At 35.9% G+C, this 26,504-nt stretch overlaps 1 protein-coding gene across 2 annotated transcripts in view; it reads left to right on the top strand.

The window, feature by feature from the left end:
- CHN1 (chimerin 1) overlaps positions 1-26,504 on the top strand; it is a 177,242-nt gene that overhangs the window by 43,788 nt on the left and 106,950 nt on the right. For both annotated transcript variants that reach the window (XM_065881173.1, XM_065881174.1), the window contains exons 3-6: positions 1,784-1,822; positions 7,350-7,405; positions 23,018-23,049; positions 25,366-25,479. In XM_065881173.1, coding sequence (XP_065737245.1) covers positions 1,784-1,822; positions 7,350-7,405; positions 23,018-23,049; positions 25,366-25,479 — 241 coding nt within the window. The remainder of the gene's footprint in view (positions 1-1,783; positions 1,823-7,349; positions 7,406-23,017; positions 23,050-25,365; positions 25,480-26,504) is intronic.

The raw sequence follows: 26,504 nt of genomic DNA, 5'->3' as shown, positions 1-26,504 counted from the left end.
ACCTGTGACACTTTCATAGTTATTCACCAACATTTATAGAGTGGCAAATTGAGTTGCATGACGTGAACATTCCCGGCTGGGGTTGAGCAAGGCCACTCTGCCTTCTTTGTTTTAGCTCTTATACTGTTAACAAGTGTTCTTTTCATAGCCTATTTAGTGCCACATTTTTTGCATTTTTGTGACTTTTTATTGGTGATTTTACTTTTTAAAATGGCCCCTAAGCATAATGTCAAAATCCTGTCTGGTGCTTCTAAGTGCAAGAAGACAGTAATGTTATCTTGAAGACAGTAATGTTATCTTGCAGGGAAAATACATGTGTCAGATAAGTTTCACTGAGGCATGAGTTATAGTACAGTTGGCTGTGAGTTCAATGTTTATGAATCAACAATATATACTAAATAAGGGGTGTTTAAACAAAAATACACAGAAAACAAAGTTATGTATTGATTGGTTGATGAAAATGTTGTGACCAGAGGCTCACAGGAACCTAACTTGTGTTTCCCCAGGTGCAGTGGTTCAGTATTGGTTAATTCAGTGTTTATGGTGACGTTGTAGAATATAACTACTGAGAATAATGAGAGTCAGCTGTATTTGCTGCATTACTTCATTCATTTATTCATGTAATCTTTTATTCATTCTTTGAGAAAACATATATGAAAACTTCTCTTGGGTGCCAAGCAATTTCTACATGACTTAGAATTTCCCTTTTATGTTTTTTGCCCATCATCAGTAGTCTTACTGTAGCCCTCTGACTCAAAGTATTTGTGTGGTTTATGATAACACATCATAAATGAAGTGTGAGATTGCATTTTAACGGTTGGGAGTTGGGCGCTGAATGTTTCGAGTCTCTGACCATTTTAATGTGAGCTACCTATATAAGAAATCACCCTCCTCAATAAACTTCCCAGTTTTCTTGCCTCCTTGGAGACCACGATTTTTAGGATCAGATTCCTTAGTGGGTTTCTGTTGGATGCCAGCAGAGCCAGGTGATGTGTCTGGCCACACCTCCCCACACCAAAATGCTGTGTCTGCTGGTTTGGCTACGTGACCTTGCAGGCAGGGCTTTGTGCTGGCAAGATTATTCCTCAGCTGTGCTTCACAGATGAGAAGCCAGACCACGCTGTCCCCTCTCCTTTCTCCACTTCCCCCGTCTCCCTCGTGTGCTTGTATTTCCATCTCTCTCCACTGCCTCTTCACACTGTCTCCTAATTCACATTCAAGCAGAGTGAGGGGAAATGGACCTGGAGAGCACATGTTCACCTCATGTTCTTTGTGGCTCTCTAGATACACTGTCCTACATTGAAGTGTTGCTCATTTCCTGGTTTTGATTGTCCAGGATGTATGAGGACTAAGGTCTGTACCTTGCTGTTCTTCTCTCTTGATGTTAGTAAAAGTTTCACTGGACTCCCCCAAATGTGATGGAGGGAAAGATAGAAAAGTTCCAATGATTTCAGGGATCTTTCAGTGGAATGATCATAGAATTAAGCCCAAAGACTTTGTTGATATTACCTCAGTGACTGTAAAAGCAGTAAAAATTAAGCGTGACGTTTTTATGTGATAAGCAGTTGAATAAATACAGTAACTTTCTTTGAACATCTTTGTGAAATTGTCCTCCAAGGAAGGGAGAACCAAGATTAAAAAACCTTTGAATGCCCTTTAGTGCCTAGCACGATGCCTAGAACAAATAGACCTCAACAAATATGTACTAAATGAATTAATGATTAAAATATCTCATTTAAAATATAACTATTCAGTAATGTTAATTTGATGTTTATTCTTTCAGATACAGATGAATATAGACCTCCTGTTTGGAAATCTTACTGTAAGTAGACAAATAAATTGGGTGGGTTATAGTGCTTTATAAGTAATATAAAAATATCAGGAACGTTAGATACGAAGAGTCATTCCATTTTGTGTCCATTATTGAAAAATTAATTCACAACAGAATTTGTGAATAGCACAGAAAAAGAAACTGGGGAAATAGGAGCATTTCCACAAAGTCTGTCATGGTTTGCATGTCAGGAATGCATCTCATCCCTCTGAACTCGCATGGAATTCCATATTATGGAACTTGAGACCACTTGTTGACAGTGGCTGATAAAACTAATGCAAGGAGAAGCTAACGAAGAATTCAAGGAATCTAATATTCTTAGATCCTGTTTTTTATATTAAAAAAGGAATAAATAAATAATGATAAGTCAGGAGGCTATCTTGCTAGTAAGAATGAGTAAAAAGTGGTCTTCTTTTTTAGGAATTGCCTTCCGAAATATAAAAGAGAGACACTGAATCTATATTGTTCTTTAAACTTGGCATTAGAATACAGATTTTTTCTGAAGAGTCTAGGTTCTTAGTCCTTTATTTCCCCTTCCTTGTTGCCTAGAGAATATTATTGCATCAAGTAAAAGCTACTTCAGAATTTAAAAAAATGGAAATAGGGTTAATATAATCAGAGTTGTTTTTTAAAAATCCATGAATGCACTGTTGCAGAAACCAGTACTGTAAACTTTCGTTTGTTGTCTGTAGAGTCAAATAAGCAACCTAAAAAACCTGTACTTTAAATACAGATTATTAGCATCTTTGTAAATGTTGAGTTATTCTGAATTTTGATATTTGTAAGTTGCTGAAATTTGCTGACTGAAAGAGCAGCAATTCAGATTCTCACTTGTTTTTATGTTCCCAGAGCAACAGATAGTTTATTGTAATAGGTTGCCACTGGGGGCTAATTATAGTAAGCAAAATATGAACAGTCTCTAAAAATATTGCCATAGATGCGTTTTCCCCCACCCCTGCTGCTTCTGTTTTGATTCTGGGGAGTATAGTTCAAAGAATGTATAAAAATGACTGATGATCTTTACCTCTCAAAGATTTTGTCTCATAACCTCATTGGCGGGAAGCCTGTTTAAAATTCTTCTCTGCATTTTCTGGTTTTCAGTTTATCTTTATTCTCTTTGCTCTGATTTGTGCCTTGCACATTTTAATGTAAGAGCATTTATAAAACCTCAGACTGTTATTGAATCATGGTGGTGATTTTTCCCCTGAAGAATATTGATTACTAAATGTGGTGTATGCAATCTGTATTTTCTGTATCTTCCTATGTCTTACAGTAGCTACCATTTGTCTTAAAAATGGCATATTTCTTTTTTTTTTTGGTGATAATACTGAGTTTTATAGTTTCTTTTAGTGACTTCAGTGCCTGAAGAACACTGCCACGCCCCCATCATTTTAACAGTAGAAACAGGGAGGAAATTATTAGAATAGACTTTATTTTCTGACCATCAAATGCAAAAACTTCCAGTTCAATGAAATTTTATGATTAAACTGTGCTAAAGCCACGCAGAAAGGTCCGTATTTAAAACTGGTCTTGTGAAATTTCCTTATGAAATCATGATGTTGTCTTCTAAGAATTTGTATATGTGCAAATTTTAACTAACGAGAAAACATGTAAAAGTTACATTGTCACATTGAAATAATTGTTGTGATGATCATTTAGATTGTTAAACGTATTTGTCAAAATTCTGATCCTAGAAAAAGTTGGGATGTAGGTTGAATTCTTTTTTCTTTTTGTTTGTTTGTTTTGCCTTTACCACTCAGTCAGTTTTATAGTTTTATGTCTAGCTTGCTGTAAATAATCTCCAGTAAGGTATTTATTAATAAAATTCATCTTTATTAATGAAGTTCATCTGTCCCAGAGTCTGTACGTTTTAATAGGAAAAAATTTTTAAACTGACAAACCTGTGACACCCGTATTTCATCAATAGTGACTGAAATTTTAAGTTACTGGAGTAGTAGGCCCTGCCCAGTACCCTCTATAATTGAGCCATGACATTTTGTTTAATTCCTATGTATGCCTTGATCAGAGTTGATAGTTAACAAATTCTGTTTGATCGTCTTTGGGACTGACAAACCATAATGCATTCGTCATCTTCTCTGTATTGTGACTTAAATTTTTGTAATTAAAATACTCCTCAAAATGGTGATAAAATCTAAATGGATTGAGATTTTTAAAAAATCAGGTATGTCAGTCCACATAAGGAGATACAAGCAGAATGAAAGCTATTCAGAATGTTCTGATTGTTCACTTCTATTCTGTACTACATCTGTAAAACTGAAGGGGACAGTTACATTTTCATGTCAAAAGTTGCAGCATGTTAAGGATTTTTTTTTTTCTGTCTTTAGCTTGTTGGGGTCTGAACAGCTTTTCACAGTGTGATTCTATGAGAAACTTATTTTCACTGTGATTCTATAAGAAACTTATTTTACCCATGCCTCTCTTGTGCTTTCTGATTTTGGTTTAGTTGAGCTTGTGAAAACATAATTCTAAAACCTTACAAGTTCAAACCAATAATTAAATAGAATTAGCAAGATTCTAAGTTGAGAACTCTTTTAAGACAAGTACAGTTTTGTTGCTTTTCAATATGTATTGCTTGAATTAAACCAGGGGCCAAACATGTAAATAAATGAGGCAAGTGAGGCAGGTGGGGACTGTGAGAAAGCAGAGAGAGGATGCCCTGTATGTAGGGAGTAGCTCATAGTTAGCTCCCCTTTACTGTGGGTATCTAACACTCTGAGTCCAGTGTTGTCACATCTTCTAAGTTTTCAAGAGAAGCTGGAATTCTCTTTTGCTTTTGTTGTTGTTGTTAAATCTCTTAATTTTTAAATGTTAAAAACAAATTTGAATTTGGAAAACAGCAAAGCAAACAACACATGTGAGCCAGTTTTGATCTCAAGATACCAACTTGTGATCTCTGAACTTGATTAACAATGTATTGTCTCTAGATACTGAGAATTTCATTAATAAGTGCATAAACATTGACACTTCTAAGGTGATTGAAAAATGTTGAGTACTTTAATTATATGTCTTCTCATCTTGAAGTTAGCTATTAATTTTTGGTGAATCATTTAACGGTTGTGCAATTTAAATTTTCAGCTGAGTTCTGGTTTAAATGACAAAAAAACTATAAATTGAGAAAGGCCTGAATTAATTACTCTTTATTACAATGTATGATTTTTTAATGATCCTTTTGATGGGTATTCTCTGAATTCATATGTTATATTCAGTTATACAATATCCAAAGGCCCTCCCTTTATATATATATTTATTAAAAATGAGTCTTAAAGATAGACTAACCATTGGTAGCCAATAAGGAGGCATTTGTCTAAAAATTACTCCTCTCCATGAAATAGAACTATACTCGTTGAAACTCTGATTAAAACAAAGGGTGAAATTCTCATGTGATGATATTTTACTCTTTTTTTCATACTGGCTTATCTTAATATTTGCTTGCTGAATAGGTAAATGCATTATTGGTGATAACCAGATACTACAGTATTTGTGCTTTGAATCAAAATCAACATTTTACTTTCTGTAGTAACTTCTAATGTCCTTCTTGACCACCATTCAGTTTTCGTAATTCAGTTTCTATAGGTGACCCTACTTTCCAAAGCATTTGCTTGACAAAGGGAAACAATTGATCTTTTGAGAATTGCTGGTCAAAACAGAAATGTGAACTGAATTTTCACATCTTAGAGTTATAGTTACCAACAGGGAGGAATGGACCTGAAGCATGGACCTTTTTGCATATCATGATTTGGTTCTCTTGGGAGGATGGAGATTTACAAATATCTCTGAGTGGTACACATGTGCTCTCACTGTCAGGGCCAGACAAATTTAGTTTCAGTGCTTTCTTTGTTCCCTTCCCCATCTCAAAATTATTCCCTTCATATCATCTCTTTAATCCATACAAATATATTCACAGTAGTATTTTTGAAAAACTAACTCTCACAGTAAAATATGGGTATCTAAAACTATTTTAATATGTTACGTCTCGTAAGGATTTTTGCAACCAGGAGGATAAGGCAAAGGAATACATTTCTCTCAGTAGATTTCAAACATTATTAAATGAGAAGTGTTTTGTTTATTTTTTTGATTCTTAAACAGTAAAGCTGTATCTTCTTAGCACCTTTTAAATTATAGCATTACCATGTTGTTATGTTTTGGTGATGAACTGTGGATGCATGCTGGTACCCAAATATTATTGTAAAGAATTTTATGTATTAGTATCAGTCACCTACATATAATAATAGCTAGTCTTTATTGAGTGTTTACCATGTGCCGGGGACTATTTTAAGTCTTTCACATATAGTATTTAATCCTTTCAGCAATCTATGAAGTAGAAACTATTTTTATCCCCATTTTCAAATGATGAAAGCCAAGGCTCAGTATGCATTGTTAGAGGCAGAGCCCCAGTGTTCAGACCCCAGGTGGTCTGGTTCAGGAATTCAGATTTGCAACTGCAATACTCTGTTGCCTTTACATAGCAATACAGAACAGTGATGTGTGTCTGTGTATGTTCTCAGTATATTTAGTGTATGTATACACACATATACATATACATATTCTAATTGTATATGTTTATATATGTCCCTATACTATATATGAATGAATATGATCAGAGGTGGAGTCTATATAATGACAGTTGAAATGTGAGCCATACATTGTCTGACAACCCCAGATGCTGGGTAGTTTGATGTTATATTGATCAAATGTCTATGTATTTAAATACAGTATTAAATTCAATTATATGTGATTATATGTGTAGAAATAGAAAACAGATTTTCTCCAAGAGATAAACTCAGACCTACGTAAACACACTTTCTCTGATAACTACACGTTCTATTCATTTTTTCTTTATTTTAAGTCAAGAAGCCTGAAGTGGGTCTTAGAAGGACATGGTATTGGTATAATTTTCACCAATCCATTTTCAGATACCCTAAAAATTATCCTCTGGCAAGCTATTTAAGTGTCTGAATTCTCTCTTTTGCTGCATTTACCCTAGTTGAGTAAGTGGTGGTAACTTTGGCTCAGAAATTTTGTTTCTAGGGGAGATTATCTTTGAAGATAGATGTTCACAATATAAATAGGGGAGAAAAACAGTGTATGTGTTACATCTAGCCTATTAATCCTAATTTTAGTTTCAAGTTTGACACTTAATAATGTACTTTTAAAATATACAACTAGTATTTGTTTATAGCAGAGGCATGCTTTATGTAATATATCCACAAAAATTGGGGAAACTAAATGACCAGATTATGGAGAACAGAGCCAAATATCCAATACTGATTTGTCATAACACTTCTGTGGATTATGATTTTCTTATTTGTGTTTGCTCCTGGGCTTTCACTAAATTTAGTTTGGTTTACTTTCTTTGCTTCATAGCAAAATTTAATAACAAATAGGACTGTACCACAGTTTTCTTATGAACATAAAAAAGCAGGCAGGTTTTGATTCCTAATATATTCAGATGCTCGACATAAGGGAAACTGACATGTTTTATTTTCTAACTTCCCAGTATATCAACTGCAACAAGAAGCCCCTCATCCTCGGAGAATTACCTGTACTAATGAGGTGGGTGTAAAGAAACCATTACAACGAAATGTCTCTCAATCATTTGTTTCCCAAACTTTGACCTTCCTCAGTGACATGGTTATTTGTGGGATTAACTTTTGATGCTACTTAGCATCATAAAATTGTAACTTGAATGCATTTTTCTTAACATTCTTCTCACTTGAAATAACTACCACTTTTTAATGGACTGTTTGGAACACAGGATAGAATAAGACAGTATAGTTTTAAGTGACGTTAGTATTCTTTTCAGTGAATTTTTACATTCTTCCATTTTTTAGTGTTTTATTCTTTACATTTTAAAACAGAGTTTGAAGGCATCATTGTAGCATTATTGAAGTAATTTTTCCATTAAAAAAAAGATCTAAATCATGATTTTAAAAAGCAAAAGTCAAAAGCAAAATCATGGACAGTTCACCAAAAGAGATATGACATATATGACATGACAGTATATGAAAAGATGTTCAACTTCATTAATAATAGAAATGCAAATTAAAATACACAGTGAAAAATTTCACTTTTCAGATTGGCAAAAGTTCAAAAACATAGAATATACCCCTTAGCTGGTAAACCTGTGAGAAAATAGGCACGCATGTATTGCTGATGGGAATGTGAAATGCTACAACTTTATGAGAGTTTTGTAATATCTAACATCTGCATTTACCCTGCATTTACAGTCCAAATTCTAGAGATTTACTCTGATGAATTGCCTGTACAAATATGGAATAGCATGCGCTCAAAATTTTTCATTGTAGGATTATTTGTAATAGCAGAATATTGGAAAAAATCTAAATGTTCATAGGCGACTGATTGAATAAATTATAATACTAAAAAGAAGAAGGAAGATTTCTACGAGCTGATATGAAATGATTTCCATATGCAAGATGTATATATAGTAATTATGGTCCCTTTTTAGTAATAAAGAAGGGAAAATAAGAGAAAAAGCTTATTTTTGCAAAAGAGAGACACAGGAGAGTTAACCCAGATACGAGTGAAATAGTTTTCCACAAGGAGGGGGTGAGGATCAATGTAGAGGGGATAAGGATGGAAGTGAGATTCCTCTGAGGGTGTGTTTTTATATAGTTTTGACTTTTGAACTATGCAAGTGTTTCACATATTCAAATATCCAAATTAAATTAAAATGATTTTAAAAACCCTAAAATTGAATACAGATAGAAACAAATGAACCTAACAAATTCATAACATAATCACTCAAAATTAATTTAAGTAGTTTTTAAACATATTATTTTGGCTATACAAATATAGAGGGAAATATTCTAAGATCCATAACCTACAGAAAGATCTTTTAACTATAGTTATTAGATTTGTTGTTGTTAGTGGTACTTGTTTAGAAATTCTGCAGTTATTTTGTTATAGGATAGAGCAAATAAATAATTATATTGGATTTTAGGGAACCAAGGTTTTTAGGAGATATTAATATGGAATAGGGGAAATTGAGAGGTACCCTGTGGTATTGAATTTGAGGTATTAATAAATACCTATGACATCATAGATTTTTAAAAATGTATTTTCCATCTCAGTTTATGGAAAGGGCTTAGAAGCAGTGATGCCCCAGTAAGAACGAATAAACCCAGTGTCCAAATTTTAGTTTCCAAATACTGTTTGCTACTAAAAGGAGCCAGTGCTCCTTAGAGAAATTCCTGATTGTAGAATATGGGGCAGAGAGGTCCAGGAACATCTTATGTCAGAAAGCAAGAAGGGCTCAAAAATGGATGAGGATGTGTCAAAAACACATAGGAGCCCACTTGAAGAGTTCCCAAAAGCAAAATTTGGGACCATTTGACATCAAAAAGAATAATGATAGTAATGAATTACGACACATTGAATGAAAAAAGAATGTGTAAGTCTATAATGATACTTATAAAAAAACCTATCCCAATACAAAGAGGGAAAAGAAAGGGGAGAAAATTGTTCTTTCCAGCACTAGTGCCTAAAAATGTAGAAAGAATGATAATGATTTGCACTGATAATTGAGTCAGGCAAGGATCACCACTAGACGTTAAAACATTGAATAAAAGGTTGTAGGTAAACAGAATAATCACATGGTCTTGATTATTTATGAACTGCAAAGAGAAAAATAATTTCATCTTTATAGTGGAGAAGTCTAACAGTCACACCTTTAGTCAGGTGATCAAATTTAGCATTACCTGCAATGGGACAGACTGACACGTGTCTCCTAAATGATGCAATGAAACATACACAACATCATTTATGTAGTATTTCTGCCTAAAATGTTTAACTTAAATCTGTTTATGAAGTATAAGTCAGACCAATCCAGAATGTGTACATTCTGTGAGACAACTGTTCTGGGCTTTTAAATAATTTCATTTTCATAAAAGAAATAACAGTTGTGGGACCATTCTAAAGTAAAGGAGACTAAAGAGGCATGCCAACCAAATGCAATGCATGCACCTCGATAGAGTTCTGGTTTTATACATATATATATGTTTTTTTTTTTTAAAGCTACACATTCTGGGTACAGTTGGAGAAATTTGTGGACTATATATTAGGTAATATAAAGTCGTGGTAACTTTCTTATGATATACTGTTGAAAAGAATTGCGTCTTCATTGTTTAAAAAAATGTTGAAATGGATTTTGTTATTGTGACATCTGGTTTAAAAAAACATTAAATAACTCTGAAAGCACATAGTCACAAAGGAATGAATTTACAAAATTAGGCAGGGATTTCATGAGATTACCTTTTATTTATTTATTTTTGGCTGCATTGGGTCTTCGTTGCTGCGTACAGGCTTTCTCTAGTTGCAGTGAGCGAGAGGCTACTGTTCATTGCGGTGTGCGGGCTTCTCATTGTGGTGGCTTCTCTTGTTGCGAAGCACGGGCTCTAGGTATGCAGGCTTCAGTAGTTTCAGCACGAGGGCTCAGTAGTTGTGGCATGCGGGCTCAGTAGTTGTGGCGCATGGGCTTAGTTGCTCCGAGGCATGTGGGATCATCCCAGACCAGTGCTCAAACCCATGTCCCCTGCATTGGCAGGCAGATTCTTAACCACTGCGCCACCAGGGAAGTCCCGAGATTACCTCCCCCCCCCCCCCCCGCCCCCGCACCTACCTCCTTAACCACTCCTTCTCAATCCTGGAAGGGCGTCAGAATCACCTCTAGATCCTTTAAAAGCATACGTATGTTCAGGCCCCTTCTCAGACCTTTTGAAGTATGATCTTTGGTAACGGAGCTCAGAAATCTGTATGTATAGGAAGCCCACAAATGATTCTGACCTACAGAGATGTTAAGTCAGCACACTTTTCTTTAAAATCTTTGAAAAAAGAGGATACTTCATGCATGCCCTGGTATGGAGTAATCTCCTGGAGGGAGACCTGGAGTACTCAGCCCTCCCACAGGTGAGTCATCACCAGCTAGGTACTGAGGCAGCACAGAGACCAGACTTCATTTGGCCCTTTACTCATCTTTGAAGATTCTACTGTGTTGCCCACTGCTGCTGAGACTGGTATATGTTTAGCACTGCAAGTCTTTAGTTATGATATTGCAAAAAATAACATCTTGAAGATGTTTTGACAAATAAATTTGACTTTTGAGTTATTCCTGAGAGAGTTAAAAAGAAAGTTCCAAGGAGTTTCTGAGGAGAGATTGTTCAACTAAGCTTCTACATTGCTGATTTTGCTTTAGGTAGTTACTTGTGCTACTACTTTATCTGCTTATTAGCAAATTGAAGTTTTTCTTCTTCATTTATCCTTGTCTGCTAGAAATGCTTGTCATTTTCCACCCGTACAGGTTCTGATGACTTCACTTTACTCATCCTCTCAAATATTCATCTTTGAACTAAGATGAGCTCTTTATTCATGGGCATAAAGAGAGACAATTAGTAGAAATGGACTCATGTTTTTCCATTACATTTCTTTTTTGTTTGTTTGTTTGTTTGTTTTTGCGGTACGCGGGCCTCTCACCGTTGTGGCCTCTCCCGTTGCGGAGCACAGGCTCCGGACGTGCAGGCTCAGCGGCCATGGCTCACGGGCTCAGCCGCTCCGCGGCATGTGGGATCCTCCCAGACCGGGACACGAACCCGTGTCCCCTGCATCGGCAGGCGGACTCTCAACCACTGTGCCACCCAGGAAGCCCTCCATTACATTTCTTAATCATGTCTTAGTTCACTATGATGATCCACCATTTTCTCTGTTTCAGAGAACTGTCAGAATTGTCAACTATCGTGTATTGAGGGCTATGATTCGTATAGGACAAGTTTAGAAGCTTGAATACCAATAGTTTGTCAAAGGTCCTGTTTCAGTAGAATCATAGGATGTTTTAAGAGACCATCCAGTCCAACATCTATACCGTATCTCTGAGATAGCTTTGTGCCTTCCAGGGGAATTAATGACTTCGTTGTAGCCATTCTGTCTTCAAAGAGCTCTAGCTGAAAGAAGGTTTGTTCTTCAGCTGTACTAAATGCTGTCTCTCTGAACCTTCTAGTTTCAATTCTAGTTTTGTCCTTGGACTTTTGCAGAATCAGTCAAATCCTTCCCCACATAACAACCTTAGGAAACTTAAACTTCAACCTTTAGAAACTTGACGCTGCACCTAAATTTCTCTTCTCAAGCTACAAAATGAGTTACTCAAAAGCATTGTTCTCCAGAATAGACATACCAATCACAACCAAATACGTTATTGAGAGAGTTGGCAAAGACCTGAATCATAATCACTTGTCTGAAACTGGGTCTTTTCCTGTTTCCTTTCCCCTCTTCTAGTGCCAGTTCATTTAATTCTGTTCTGTTCCTGGCCTCTTAGGTAAACTTACCTTTACATTTTATTTTATTTGATAAGAATACTGGTGAAAGACAGCAGAATCTTCTAAGAGAGTTATTTAAAATAACTAGAAATTAATATTTCTGAAGGACGCTTTAAGGTCCAAAAGCCACCTTTAGTAAATGAGTGCACAAAGGCATCCTGCCAGGCATTTGGGGATATCCATAACTGTTGCAGTGCTTTAAAGCAATTCTGTGATTAGTATTACAGAAAGATAATCTATCATGAAACTACATCATTAAAATAATCTCTGCCTTATCTTGTTTCTGTATTAAAAGTTATCTGTGTTCACTTCAAGATGCTCTTAAATCAAAGATCTTTCTGAATCTAAAGGCTTTTGTAGGCAGTCTCGTCTCAGTAATTATAAAGTGTTTCATGTTACTAATTTTATTTTTAATTTATTTTTTTTTATTTTAAACATTTTATCAAGAAGGCACTTTTTTAAAAAAAATACAGCAGGTCCTTATTAGTCATCAGTTTTATACACATCAGTGTATACATGTTAATCCCAATCTCCCAATTCATCCCACCCCCACCCCCCTGCCGCTTTCCCCCTTCGTGTCCATACGTTTGTTCTCTACATCTGTGTCTCAATTTCTGCCCTGCCAGCCGGTTCATCTGTACCATTTTTCTAGGTTCTGCATATATTCGTTAATATACGATATTTGTTTTTCTCTTTCTGACTTACTTCACTCTGTATGACAGCCTCTAGATCTATCCATGTCTCAGCAAATGACCCAATTTCGTTCCTTTTTATGGCTGAGTAATATTCCATTGTATATATGTACCACATCTTCTTTATCCATTCATCTGTCGATGGGCATTTAGGTAGCTTCCATGTCCTGGCTGTTGTAAATAGTGCTGCAGTGACCATTGGGGTGCATGTGTCTTTTTGAATTATGGTTTTCTCTGGGTATATGCCCAGTAGTGGGATTGCTGGATCATATGGTAATTCTATTTTTAGTTTTTTTAAGGAAACCCTGTACTGTTCTCCATAGTGGCTGTATCAAATTACATTCCCACCAACGGTGCAAGAGGGTTCCCTTTTCTCCAAACCCACTCCAGCATTTGTTGTTTGTAGATTTTCTGATGGTGCCCATTCTAACTGGTGTGAGGTGATACCTTATTGTAGTTTTGATTTGCATTTCTCTAATAATTAGTGATGTTGAGCAGCTTTTCATATGCTTCTTGGCCATCTGTATGTCTTTGGAGAAATGTCTATTTAGGTCTTCTGCCCATTTTTGGATTGAGTTGTTTGTTTTTTTTAATATTGAGCTATATAAGCTGTTTATGTATTTTGGAGATTAATCTTCTGTCCATTGATTCCTTTGCAAATATTTTCTCCCATTCTGAGGGTTGTTGTTTCGTCTTGTTTATGATTTCCTTTGCTGTGCAAAAGCTTTGAAGTTTCATTAGGTCCCATTTGTTTATTTTTGTTTTTATTTCCATTACTCTAGGAGGTGGATCAAAACAGATCTTGCTGTGATTTATGTCAAAGAGTGTTCTTCCTATGGTTTCCTCTAAGAGTTTTATAGTATCTGGTCTTACATTTAGGTCTCGATCCATTTTGAGTTTATTTTAGTGTATGTTGTTAGGGAGTGTTCTAATTTCATTCTTTTACATGTAGCTGTCCAGTTTTCCAAGCACCACTTATTGAAGAGGCTGTCTTTTCTCCATTGTATATCCTTGTCTCCTTTATCATAGATTAGTTGACCATAGGTGTGTGGGTTTATCTCTGAGCTTTCTATCTTGTTCCATTGATCTATGTTTCTGTTTTTGTGCCAGTACCATATTATCTTGATTACTGTAGCTTTGTAGTATAGTCTGAAGTCAGGGAGTCTGATTCCTCCAGCCCTGTCTTTTTTCCCTCAAGACTGCTTTGGCTATTCGGGGTCTTTAGTGTCTCCGTACAAATTTTAAGATTTTTTTGTTCTAGTTCTGTAAAAAATGCCATTGGTAATTTGATAGGGATTGCATTGAATCTGTAGATTGTTTTGCGTAGTGTAGTCAGTTTCACAACATTGATTCTTCCAATCCAAGAACATGGTATATCTCTCCATCTGTTGGTATCATCTTTGATTTCTTTCATCAGTGTCTTATAGTTTTCTGCATACAGATCTTTGTCTTCCTAGGTAGGTTTATTCCTAGGTATTTTATTCTTTTTGTTGCAGTGGTAAATGGGAGTGTTTCCTTAATTTCTCTTTCAGATTTTTCATCATTAGTGTATAGGAATGCAAGAGATTTCTGTGCATTAATTTTGTATCCTGCAACTTTACCAAATTCATTGATTAGCTCTAGGAGTTTTCTGGTGGCATCTTTAAGATTCTCTAGGTATAGTATCATGTCATCTTCAAACAGTGACACTTTTACTTTTTCTTTTCCAATTTTTATTCTTTTTATTTCTTTTTCTTCTCTGACTGCTGTGGCTATGACTTCCAAAACTATGTTGAATAATAGTGGTGAGAGTGTCCACATTAGTGGACAGAGTTTTTCACCATTGAGAATGATGTTTGCTGTGGGTTCCCCGTATATGACCTTTATTATGTTGAGGTAGTTTCCCTCTATGCCCACTTTCTGGAGAGTTTTTATCATAAATTGTGTTGAATTTTGTCAAAAGCTTTTTCTGCATCTATTGAGATGATAATATGGTTTTTATTCTTCAATTTGTAAATATCGTGTATCACATTGATTGACTTTGCATATATTGAAGAATCCTTGCATCCCTGGGATAAATCCCACTTGATCATGGTGTATGATCCTTTTAATGTGTTGTTGGGTTCTGTTTGCTAGTATTTTGTTGAGGATTTTTGCATCTATATTCATGAGTGATATTGGTCTGTAATTTTCTTTTTTGGTAGTGTCTTTGTCTGGTTTTGGTATCAGGGTGATGGTGGCCTCCTAGAATGAGTTTGTGAGTGTTCCTTCCTCTGCAATTTTTTGGAAGAGTTTGAGAAGGATGGGTGTTAGCTCTTCTCTAAATGTTTGATAGAATTCATCTGTGAAGCCATCTGGTCCTGGACTTTTGTTTGTTGGAAGATTTTTAATCACAGTTTCAATTTCATTACTCGTGATTGGTCTGTTCATATTTTCTATTTCTTCCTGGTTCAGTCTTGGAAGCTTATGCCTTTCTAAGAATTTGTCCATTTCTTCCAGGTTGTCCATTTTATTGGCACAGAGTTGCTTGTAGTAGTCTCTTAGGATGCTTTGTATTTCTGCCGTGTCTGTTGTAACTTCTCCTTTTTCATTTCTAATTTTATTGATTTGAGTCCTCTCCCTCTTTTTCTTGATGAGTCTGGCAAATGTTTTATCAATTTTGTTTATCTTCTCAAAGAACCAGCTTTTAGTTTTATTGATCTTTGCTATTGTTTTCTTTGTTTCTATTTCATTTATTTCTGCTCTGATCTTTATGATTTCTTTCCTTCTGCTAACTTTGGGTTTTGTTTGTTTTTCTCTCTCTAGTTCCTTTAGGTGTAAGGTTAGATTGTTTATTTGAGATTTTTCTTCTTTCTTGAGGTAGGCTTGTATAGCTATAAACTTCCCTCTTAGAACTGCTGTTTTGGTTTTTTTTTTACATCTTTATTGGAGTATAATTGCTTTACAATGGTGTGTTAGTTTCTGCTTTATAACAAAGTGAATCAGTTATACATATACATATGTTCCCATATCTCTTCCCTCTTGCGTCTCCCTCCCTCCCACCTTCCCTATCCCACCCTAGAACTGCTTTTGCTGCATCCCGTAGGTTTAGGATCATCGTGTTTTCATTGTCATTTGTCTCTAGGTATTTTTTGATTTCCTCTTTGGTTTCTTCAGTGATCTCTTGATTATTTAGTACCGTATTGTTTAGCCTCCATGTGTTTGTGTTTTTTACGTTTTTTTCCCTTTAATTAATTTCCAATCTCTTAGCGTTGTGGTCAGAAAGGATGCTTGATGTGATTGCAATTTTCTTAAATTTACTGAGGCTTGATTTGTGACCCAAGATATGACATATCCTGGAGAATGTTCCATGCGCACTTGAGAAGAAAGTGTAATCTGCTGTTTTTGGATGTAATGTCCTAGAAATATCAATTAAATCTATCTGGTCTACTGTGTCGTTTAAAGCTTCTGTTTCCTTATTTATTTGCATTTTGGGTGATCTGTCCATTGGTGTAAGTGAGGTGTTAAAGTCCCCCACTATTATTGTTACTGTTGATTTCCTCTTTTATAGGTGTTAGCAGTTGCCTTATGTATTGAGGTGCTCCCATGTTGGGTGCATATATATTTATAATTGTTATATCTTCTTCTTGGATTGATCCCTTGATCATTATGTAGTGTCCTTCCTTGTCTCTTGTAACAGCCTTTATTTTTATTATTATTTTTTTGCAGTATGTGGGCCTCTCACTGTTGTGGCCTCTCCCATTGTGGAGCACAGACTCCGGACACGCAGGCTCAGCGGTCAGGGCTCACGAGCCCAGCCACTCCGTGGCATGTGGGATCTTCCCGGATCAGGGCACGAACCTGTGTCCCCTGCATTGGCAGGCAGACTCTCAACCACTGCACCACCAGGGAAGCCCTTACAGTCTTTATTTTAAAGTTTATTTTATCTGATATGAGTATTGCTACTCCATCTTTCTTTTGATTTCCATTTGCATGGAATATCTTTTTCCATCCCCGGACTTTCAGTCTGTATGTGTCCCTAGGTCTGAAGTGGGTCTCGTAGACAGCATATATATGGGTCTTGTTTTTGTGTCCATTCAGCAAGCCTGTGTCTTTTGGTTGGAGCATTTAATCCATTCACATTTAAGGTAATTATTGATATGTATGTTCCTTTGACCATTTTCTTAATTGTTTTGGGTTTGTTTTTGTAGGTCCTTTTCTTCTCTTGTGTTTCCCAGTTAGAGAAGTTCCTTTAGCATTTGTTGTAGAGCTGGTTTGGTGGTGCTGAATTCTCTTAGCTTTTGCTTGTCTGTAAAGCTTTTGATTTCTCCATTGAATCTAAATGAGATCCTTGCCAGGTAGAGTTATCTTGGTTGTAGGTTCTTCCCTTTCATCACTTTAAGTATATCACACCAGTCCCTTCTGGCTTGTAGAGTTTCTGCTGACAAATCAGCTGTTAACCTTATGGGAGTTCCCTTGTATGTTATTTGTCATTTTTCCCTTGCTGCTTTCAATAATTTTTCTTTGTCTTTAATTTTTGCCAATTTGATTACTATGTGTCTCAGCATGTTTCTCTTTGGGTTTATCCTGTATGGGACTCTCTGCGCTTCCTGGCCTTGGGTGGCTATTTCCTTTCCCATGTTAGGGAAGTTTTCGACTATAATCTCTTCAAATATTTTCTCGGGTCTTTTCTCTCTCTCTTCTTCTGGGACCCGTATAATGCAAATGTTGTTGTGTTTAATGTTGTCCCAGAGGTCTCTTAGGCTGTCTTCATTTCTTTTCATTCTTTTTTCTTTATTCTGTTCCACAGCAGTGAATTCCACCATTCTGTCTTCCAGGTCACTTATCAGTTCTTCTGCCTCAGTTCTTCTGCTATTGATTCCTTCTAGTGTAGTTTTCATTTCAGTTATTGTAATGTTTATCTCTGTTTGTTTGTTCTTTAATTCTTCTAGGTCTTTGTTAAACATTTCTTGCATCTCCTTGATCTTTGCCTCTATTCTTTTTCTGAGGTCCTGGATCATCTTCACTATCATTATTTTGATTTCTTTTTCTGGAAGGTTGCCTATCTCCACTTCATTTAGTTGTTTTTCTGCAGTTTTATCTTGTTCCTTCATCTGGTACATAGCCCTCTGCCTTTTCATCTTGTCTCTCTTTCTGTGAATGTGGTTTTTGTTCCACAGGCTGCAGGATTGTAGTTCTTCTTTCTTCTGCTGTCTGCCCTCTGGTGGATTAGGCTATCTAAGAGGCTTGTCACCTTTTATTTTTATTTAGGAATTTTTTGTTCTCCTCATTTCCCATTTTTTCTACCCATGATATGCTATCATAAAAGAAATGTTACCTACTAAATATAGAAAATTAGAGAAAGCAAAGCATATAATTCAGCACAAGTACTAATGTAAAATCATGTCTTACTTAGTCATATTGACTTCAACCAGTTTTAGTCTGAAAAAAGTTCATTGACTGTTATGCACTTTAAAAACTTAGAAATAAGCGTATTAATGTTTATATGCACATAGCATAGTCTTATTATTGCATATAACATTTAAATTCCCAGTTTGATCTATTTGCAGGTAAACTCGTTTGTGATAATTCATAATCATTATTTGTATGATTTCAGTTGAATGCATTTCAAATTGGTTGTAAGGTGGTTATATTACTGACTAATCCTTTATTTTGATTATTACTGTAATGCTGCATTGTCTGTGAGTTTGAAAAGACCATTTCCAAGTCAGTTCTTAAATAATGATATCTAAGACATCCAAATGCTGTAGTTGGGGAGGAGACACTTCTCCACCCTCTTAAGTTTAGTGGCTGGGGCCTACAAATTAAACTTACAAAAGAGACATTAACAGGAGAAAAGATTTATTTCGTATGCATTTGGGTAAGGAGGGGCTCACAGCAGATAAATAAAAGCCCCAAAGAGGCAGTTATACCCAGGGGCTTTTATGCCATTTTAATAAAGGGTGTTAAAGTGTGCACAAGAGACAAAGGAAAAGGGAGTCTAGGCTTCTGAGGGAGGTGGTAAATTGTGGGAAGGTGATTAGGAAATGTATAGTAAATAAGGGTTGTTTAGTAAGGGTTATTATGCAGATTCAAGTCATCTTGGGTGTCTTTCAAGTCCTTCTGTTCTCCTCCTTCTGCTTTGGGAGAGGAGGACACCTTTACAAGGGGAAATTAAATCTGTGCCCTACATTTAGGCCGAAATGTGGAGGGCAGGTTGCTCCTCTTGTGTTTGCTCTTTCTTAATTGCCTTCAGCTCAAAATAATCCTTATGCTAAAGAGGCATATCTTGGGGTGGCATATTCTGATCCCCTTCACTATCTAGATATGAGAAAAAAAGAATTATTTTAAATTTGAGTTTTATTTGACATTCCCGTTGTAAAAATGCAGAAAAGATATAATTGGTGTGTGAATTTTATTTTGGACTTACTGCTTATTGTACTGTATAACAGTACTGTATTAATCAACAGTGTTTACTTAATTTCTTTTAATTCAAGATTCTTTTGCATAAAGGAAAATAATTATTCAGCAGTATAAGGCCAAAATCAATTATGTCATCAAGATGATTACTTAGGTAATCAATGGAAACATATTGTAGACTAATGCAGGAGCATCAAATAAAAAATCAGTATTTGTCTTGGGTTGTAACACTTACTGAACCAAACTTGGGTCCACTCACCCACATAGCAAAGCCAACTTATTGACACTGGGTTGTGGTAAAGAGAAGTACAACGTTTATTGCATGGCTAAGCAAATAGAACGGGCACCTCATGGTCAAAAGAACCGAACTCGCTGATGGCTTTCAGGGAAAGTATTTTAAAGGCAGCATTTTGGGTGAGTGCTGCAGGGTGCATGGCTTTCTTCTGATTGGCTGGTGGTGAGGTCATGGGGTGGTGTTTCAAGAATTTTAATCATCAACCCTCTGATTCCAGTCAGTCTAGGGTCTGCATGCTTGTGGTCAGCACATAGTCACCATCCTCCATCTGTGTATGGGTCTTAGTTCCTGCAGAACAACTCAAAAATATATGTCAGATTGTTGTGTATATCCTTTGAGGAGGAACTAGGACTCTGTTGCTGAACTATGTTTGTTGACTGCTTTTCCTCTGCATTTCTTCACATCCCTAATTAGTAACTGTTTGAGTCTGTTCCTTGGAACTCAGGAAAGGGCCTGGGAGACTGAAGCCTTTTTCTACAAACAAGAAATGGGGGTTATGGAGAAGCTTTTGTACCTGGGAGGGCCCTGCTCAGTTTCAACACCATTGGGCTGCCACACCACTTGGGGCCACCACCAGCCCCTCAGCCTTCACTACTTGTCCAGGATTTTCATCAATGAGTAGAGTGTATTCAAGAACTTTCCTCTTTTTACCTCAGTCACATAGGCCTGATAAAGTATTTTACCTTCAACCACCTGCAAAGATCTCGTGATTTGACGGAAAGGCCATGATCTTGTCTTCTCAAAATGTTGGGGGCCCCCATTCTAATGTGTCTGAGACTCCACTGTTAGGTTGTATGGAAGTTAATCTTGATTTCTGTTTTTTTAAAGGTGACATTCTTTATTAAAAAAATTTTTTTACAGACACTACTAAAGTCCCTTTTTTGCTATTCCCTTGGGCCCCTCAGTTCAGTTACCTCCTAGCTTCCTATAGGTACCATTTGAATTTGGTATATATTTTTCCAGATATCTCTCTATGCTATAAATATATATTATTGCATGTGCATGTGCTTTTCCTAAGTGGTGTCATACTGTATTACTTATTTTATAGCTTATAACTGTACTATTCAATAGTTTGTCTTGGTGACCTCTTCATGTTAGTTCCTATAGTTCTACATCATTCCTTAAAACCATGCATGTTATTTATACTATAAAGCAGTTTAGTTATTCCCCTATTGGTATATATTTACTTCAGTTTTTAAAATGACTGTGAACAGTGCTTCAGTGAACATTCTTATATATGTTTTCATGTGTACATGTGCGAGTGTTCCTGTACAGTAAATACTGAGGGTTTGCACATTTTTAGTTTGAATAGACACTGCAAAATTGTTCTTCTGGATAACATTTCACCATATAATGTAGAACCGTAAATTAATTATTTATGACCTAAACATTGAATTTTTTTCTCAAAAGCAAAAGTTTGCTTTCAAACAAAAGTAGATGCATGACCCTACTCTAATAAGCTCTGGACCTAAAAATAGAATAGCCATCCTCTGTAGCTATAGGGACCAACTGGTATATTTTTAGTACACTGAGTTTTATGAGCAGAGAAATTATGCAATAAGACCAAATCAGGTGGAATTTACTTTGAGAATATAAATAACCTGACTACAACCTCAGCAGACAACAGAAGATTCCTGAAGGGTAAAGTATTATTTAAATATAACATTCAGGAAGAGGTAAAATAGTGTCTCTCCTACAGAAATGAAGATGAACATGTGTTAAAACTGTATTTTCTCACCACAACAAGAGAGAAGCCCGTGAGCTGCAACGAAGACTCGACGCAGCCGCCCCCGCCATAAAAATGTATTTTCTCATGTGATATGAGTAAACCAGGCAGATGTTAATAATCAGTTCAAAGGGAAAAGTCAAAATAGGAATTTATAGGAATTCAAGGAATGTTGAGATGAATTGTAGTTAAAGACAAAACCTGTTTTTCCCCTGAGAAGGGGTAGGGAAGAAGTCAGTAAAACCACTATCACACAGGAAAAGTGTGTGTGTGTGTGTGTGTGTGTGTGTGTGTGTGTGTGTATGTATGTGTATCAGTTACCTACGTCTTACAGAGTTCTAAAATAGCTCAAAGACAATGATCTGGGCTACATAAGCCAGCAGTGTATGCTATATGTCATGCATTTCATTGAAATACAAAATTTATTTATTCAAGACAAATAAATATCTCAAGTTTGCTGAAGCAGTACCAGACCTTGATGACCTGTGGATAGGTAACCTAGACTTGGTAGTCAGGCTCTGTGTAGAGGTGAAGGGAAGACAGTCACTGAAAGGATAGACTTTGAGTTTAGCTTTGGGAACTGCCATATTTAACTAATTCAGATGAGTCAGTGTCAAATAGACAGAGGGTTTGGGCCCTTCTTGCTATTCCTGAATAAGAATCCCAGTTTTACCTTAGGCTCTACCAAGAAACCTTGAACAAGTTCTCTAACCTCTCTGATTCTCAGTTTTCTTCATCAATAAAATGAGAATGATAATACTATCTTAATGAGGATGCAGTAGAATAATTCATCTCATTGTGAGGATTAAGTGATCTCCAAATGTAATTATAGCACAAAGCACAAACTCAATAAATGTAGTCCATGGTGTCACCCAGGTACCTCCTCGGGAAAGCTTATTCCATTCCTGTCAGGACCCAGTTTAAATGTCGTCTCAGAGAGGTCTTTCCTGACCATCCAACTTAAATACCTCGTTAGTCCTCACTTTTCTGTTACTCATTCTTATTTTCATTACAGCACTTATTTGTGTTCGTTTGTTTCATTTCTTTAAACTTATTTATTGTCTGTCATCATTAGAAAGTCTCAGAAGAGTAATGACTTTTTGTCATATTACAGGTAGGACAATGCTTATCACTTATTTGCCACTAAATAAATGTTTCTTGAATGAACAGGGCAAATATTTTAAGTCTACCCTAGTAAAAATTCCTTAGAATCTATTCTCCTGGACCTTTCTTTAGGTACAATGAGCACACCAGCCATGAAAAGCTAGGGGAGATAAACTGTGGTGAGGGAAGAGCTGATGGGAGAACAGAAGGGCAAGATTATATGGAGATGTTAACAGAATGGAGAATATGGTGTAACAGGAAGGGAGAGGATGGGAGAGAAAGCCACAATCTGTTCTGACACAATCGTGGCATTAAGTTTTTGGATGTTTCATTTTACCTTTTGGATAAAGTGATGTAAGTATTTTTTCAGATTCATAAAATCCTAGAAATGAAAGATAATTTAGTCTGACTCTTTTTACACACACAGTGTTTTATAGATAAGAAAAAGGTCTGAGAGATGAAGTGACCAGTCCAAATGGCACAGTCAATCTGCTGATAGGACTGGGACCCCAGACTCTGATTTTTCTAATCTTATTCTAATTCTTTTTCTTAATATATGCTTTAGTTTGTCACATATTCAGAATGTTGAGTTATGTTCTAAACATTTCCATTTTCACAAATATCCTTTTTTCTCTTTCCCAATAGGTAGAAAATAGACCAAAGTATTACGGAAGAGAGTAAGTATGGATTATCAGAAAACATTTTGTAGATTGGAATGTATAAGAGAGACAGGTAAATGGATGCTTTTAGTAAAAAAATAAAAGCAAGAGGAAGGAGGTATTCAAGTTTGAATGAGTTAAATTATTTTTCTGATTGTAAATGTAATTGTTGTAGTTGGTGAAAATATAGAAAATAAAGATAAGTGTAGAGAAGAAAATAGCATGGGAAAATGTGTACGTGATAATGTTAAAGATGCAAGCCATATATGTAAATAAATAATGCTAGATGTATATATATGAGGAAAAGTATATATTTGATTGTATGTGTTTATTAAGCATATAGATACATATACATACATGTATGCATGTAGTAAGGTATGGTGGTTTATTCTACATTTATACTTTTATTTTCCAAATTTTCTGTAAGTAAATTCATGCTACCCGGAAATAACTAATGTTAACAGTTTGAAGTATTATCTTCTGAAGATCTATTTTCTTAATGGTTTTTACAAAATTGAGTTATTATACATATACTTTTTATAGCCTGACTTTTCCATTTAATATTAATAATGAGCATTTTTCTATTTTATGAAAAATGTAATAATTTTTAAAGTCCTTAATTCTTCTGATTATTTAAAAAAAATAGAAATATAACCCTTCGAGGAAAAGAATAAAAATCACCTATAATCCCATCATTACCCAAATAAAATCATTTGTTTTTCATGGCTGAAGATCATATCAGATAAACAATAATGTATATAACAAATATTTTAAAATTATCTAAAATTCTGTTTAAGTTTTCAGGACTCTTATGAGTAGAACCTAGGTGCTTAGGAGTTGAGGGGAGACACTGGTGTTCTTTATGGTTATACCATAATTTAGTCATTTCTCTGCTTTTGGCATATAGGTTGACTTTAAACGATAGTATTAAAAGTAACACTGTAAGAAATACCTTAGTGCATTAATCTTTTTCTGGGGCGGAAATTTTGGGTCAGCTGGTATGAATAGTTTTAAGAGTCTTTAAATACCATCATCAAGTTGTGGTCCAAAATTTGTTTCCTTGAATGAGATTTTCTTGTGAATTAATTGAGTTTTTAAAAACAAGGAGATACTAAATTTTACTAACTTTATTAGTTTGTGTCATGTAAACTTAAAATAATATACCAATATGCTAATCTAATATATGTGTTATTACCACAGATAGGTTACTGTCTTCTTACTCCTACAGAATCAGAGTGGACCTGGTTTTGAAAGATTGAGGAATTTAAGGAGATAAGAAATTCTAGGAGCCCATTGTTAAACCTCCTTGTTCTAATTGTCATGATTTGAGCGTATGTACTACAAAGTGCTTTAAGACTTAAATTGAGAAAGACCGAACCTCTCCCATGAGAAAAATTTCAAAAAGTTGCCACTTGAGCCCTCGTAAAGTTCTTAAATTATTAAGGTGCTATTTCAGGGCCTTTTCAAAATATCATTCCAAATTCAAGGGACTGTTGGGTTTTTTGTACCTTTAAAAGCTACGGTCTCATGTGAGCAGTTGTTCAATTCAGTTTTCTTTGAGTTAATGAAAGGACATAATATTTGTGTAAGTTCTTTATAAACTGTACATCACCATACGAATATAAGGTGGTTTTATATTTTTAATATTAATCATTAGTTACCACGGCTGTTTTTTAATTTTTCAGTGTTTTATGTCAGAATGTTATAGGTTGAATCTACTGTGTTTGTATAAGGAGTGTGTTATTTTTGTTTACTCTTCTTCCTCCTTTTTTCTCTGTTAATCAAAAATAGGGTTTTAGCAGGGAGTGAAAGCGAGTATTACAATTGTTTGCTTTTGGCTTGAGTATGCGGTGGTGCAGATCATGCACATTATTGAGCAATCATGCCAATTAAGGGCAGCCCAGGGTACCTGGAAAATTGCCAACTTAGACTCTGAGCCAAAATTTTTGGAGCATTGCCACTGGTGTGAAGAAAGGAAGTGGGACACATTGCTGAGTGTTTTTTAGCATGTCCATATGGTCAGGCAGCTACATAAGAAGGGAATTGTCCTCTTGAGACAGGTGGTTGGTCTTCGGTAGATGGATGTGAATTTTGATTCCGTGATTGTTAAATGGATTGGAGAGCTACTTCGGTGCTGTTCTTATCACCACAGAGAAGCTGGCCCCGGGCCAGGCCCAGAGAAACACAAGCATAGTTAAACCCAACTGCTCCCCTTCAATTTTATGGCAGTACTTTGTCTAGAAATCAACAAGAGAAGGTGGGAGGTTTTGTTTTATCTTGTTTTATTGAAAAAGGTGGAAAGCATGCAGTTTCTGAATTGACTTTGTTTCTTAGGTTTCATGGCATGATCTCCCGAGAAGCAGCAGACCAGCTCTTGAGTGTAGCTGAGGGGAGCTACCTCATTCGGGAGAGCCAGCGTCAGCCAGGAACCTACACTTTGGCTTTAAGGTTGGTCATGGACCTGTAATTATAACTGTGCCTCATTTAAAACCCTCTTAATAGAGGGCTTTCAATTTTAAAAGCATCCAGCATGTAATTGAATTGGTTCTTGTTTTCTTGGGACCTGATTACCATTTTAATAGCTTTGAGACTCTTACAAAGTTCCTCATAAATGGTAGACTCAGTAATTAAGAACTGAAAAACTTTTAAGGCATTTTTATTGTAGCTGCTTTCTTCTATTTCATCTTACCCATTCCCTCCCATCTGTCCTGCTGTATCAGCTCCCATCTATTTCTTGAATAAGGAAAGGAACTAAAGAGAAAAGACCTTTGTAACTCGTAAAATTAAAGCCGATGTCATTTCTCTTGGGTTGGCTTTTGGTTCAAGCAGCTTTCCTTGGGAACTCCTGGCTCTTTCCTATCTACTGAACTTTGCCTAGCATTTTGGCTGTTCTTAGCTTACAACACAGTGGCCAGAAACAAGTATTTCCATTAACCCTGCAATAATAACAGAGCAATAATACAATAGCACGCTTATCCATTGGGCTAACCTCCTGCCAGGACTCTAACCTCATTTAATCTTCACTACAGATCTAGGATGTGTGTACAATTTCTGTCTCCACTTTACAGATAAGGAAACAGAGGACCTAGAGGTTGAGTAACTTGGCCAAGGTTATACATTTAATAATTCGTGTAGCTGGTATTTGAACCCAGACAATTTGGCTTCAGAGTCTATGCTCTTAATCACTCTACATTGCTGCCTCTCTAGAGGCTTGGAATAATTATCCATTGTCTTTGTTCATTCCTTCACTTGTTAATTCATTCATTCATTTATGCATTGTTTGGAAAAGATTTAAAAGTAGAAACTTTGAAGAAAGAGGTCAAAGAAATAACATTTCTTTTGGTAGCCACAGAGAGAGAAGAGAAAGGTAATATTATTGCTTAGGACTCTGATATGACCACGTCCAACTCCTTCTCCAATCACTTATGCCTAGGTGAGTGAGCAGGGACTGTTCTTACTCCCATCCACCAGAT

Source organism: Phocoena phocoena, chromosome 7 (assembly GCF_963924675.1).
Source record: "Phocoena phocoena chromosome 7, mPhoPho1.1, whole genome shotgun sequence".
Taxonomy (NCBI): domain Eukaryota; kingdom Metazoa; phylum Chordata; class Mammalia; order Artiodactyla; family Phocoenidae; genus Phocoena; species Phocoena phocoena.
This window is presented reverse-complemented; position numbering and strand designations above follow the sequence as displayed.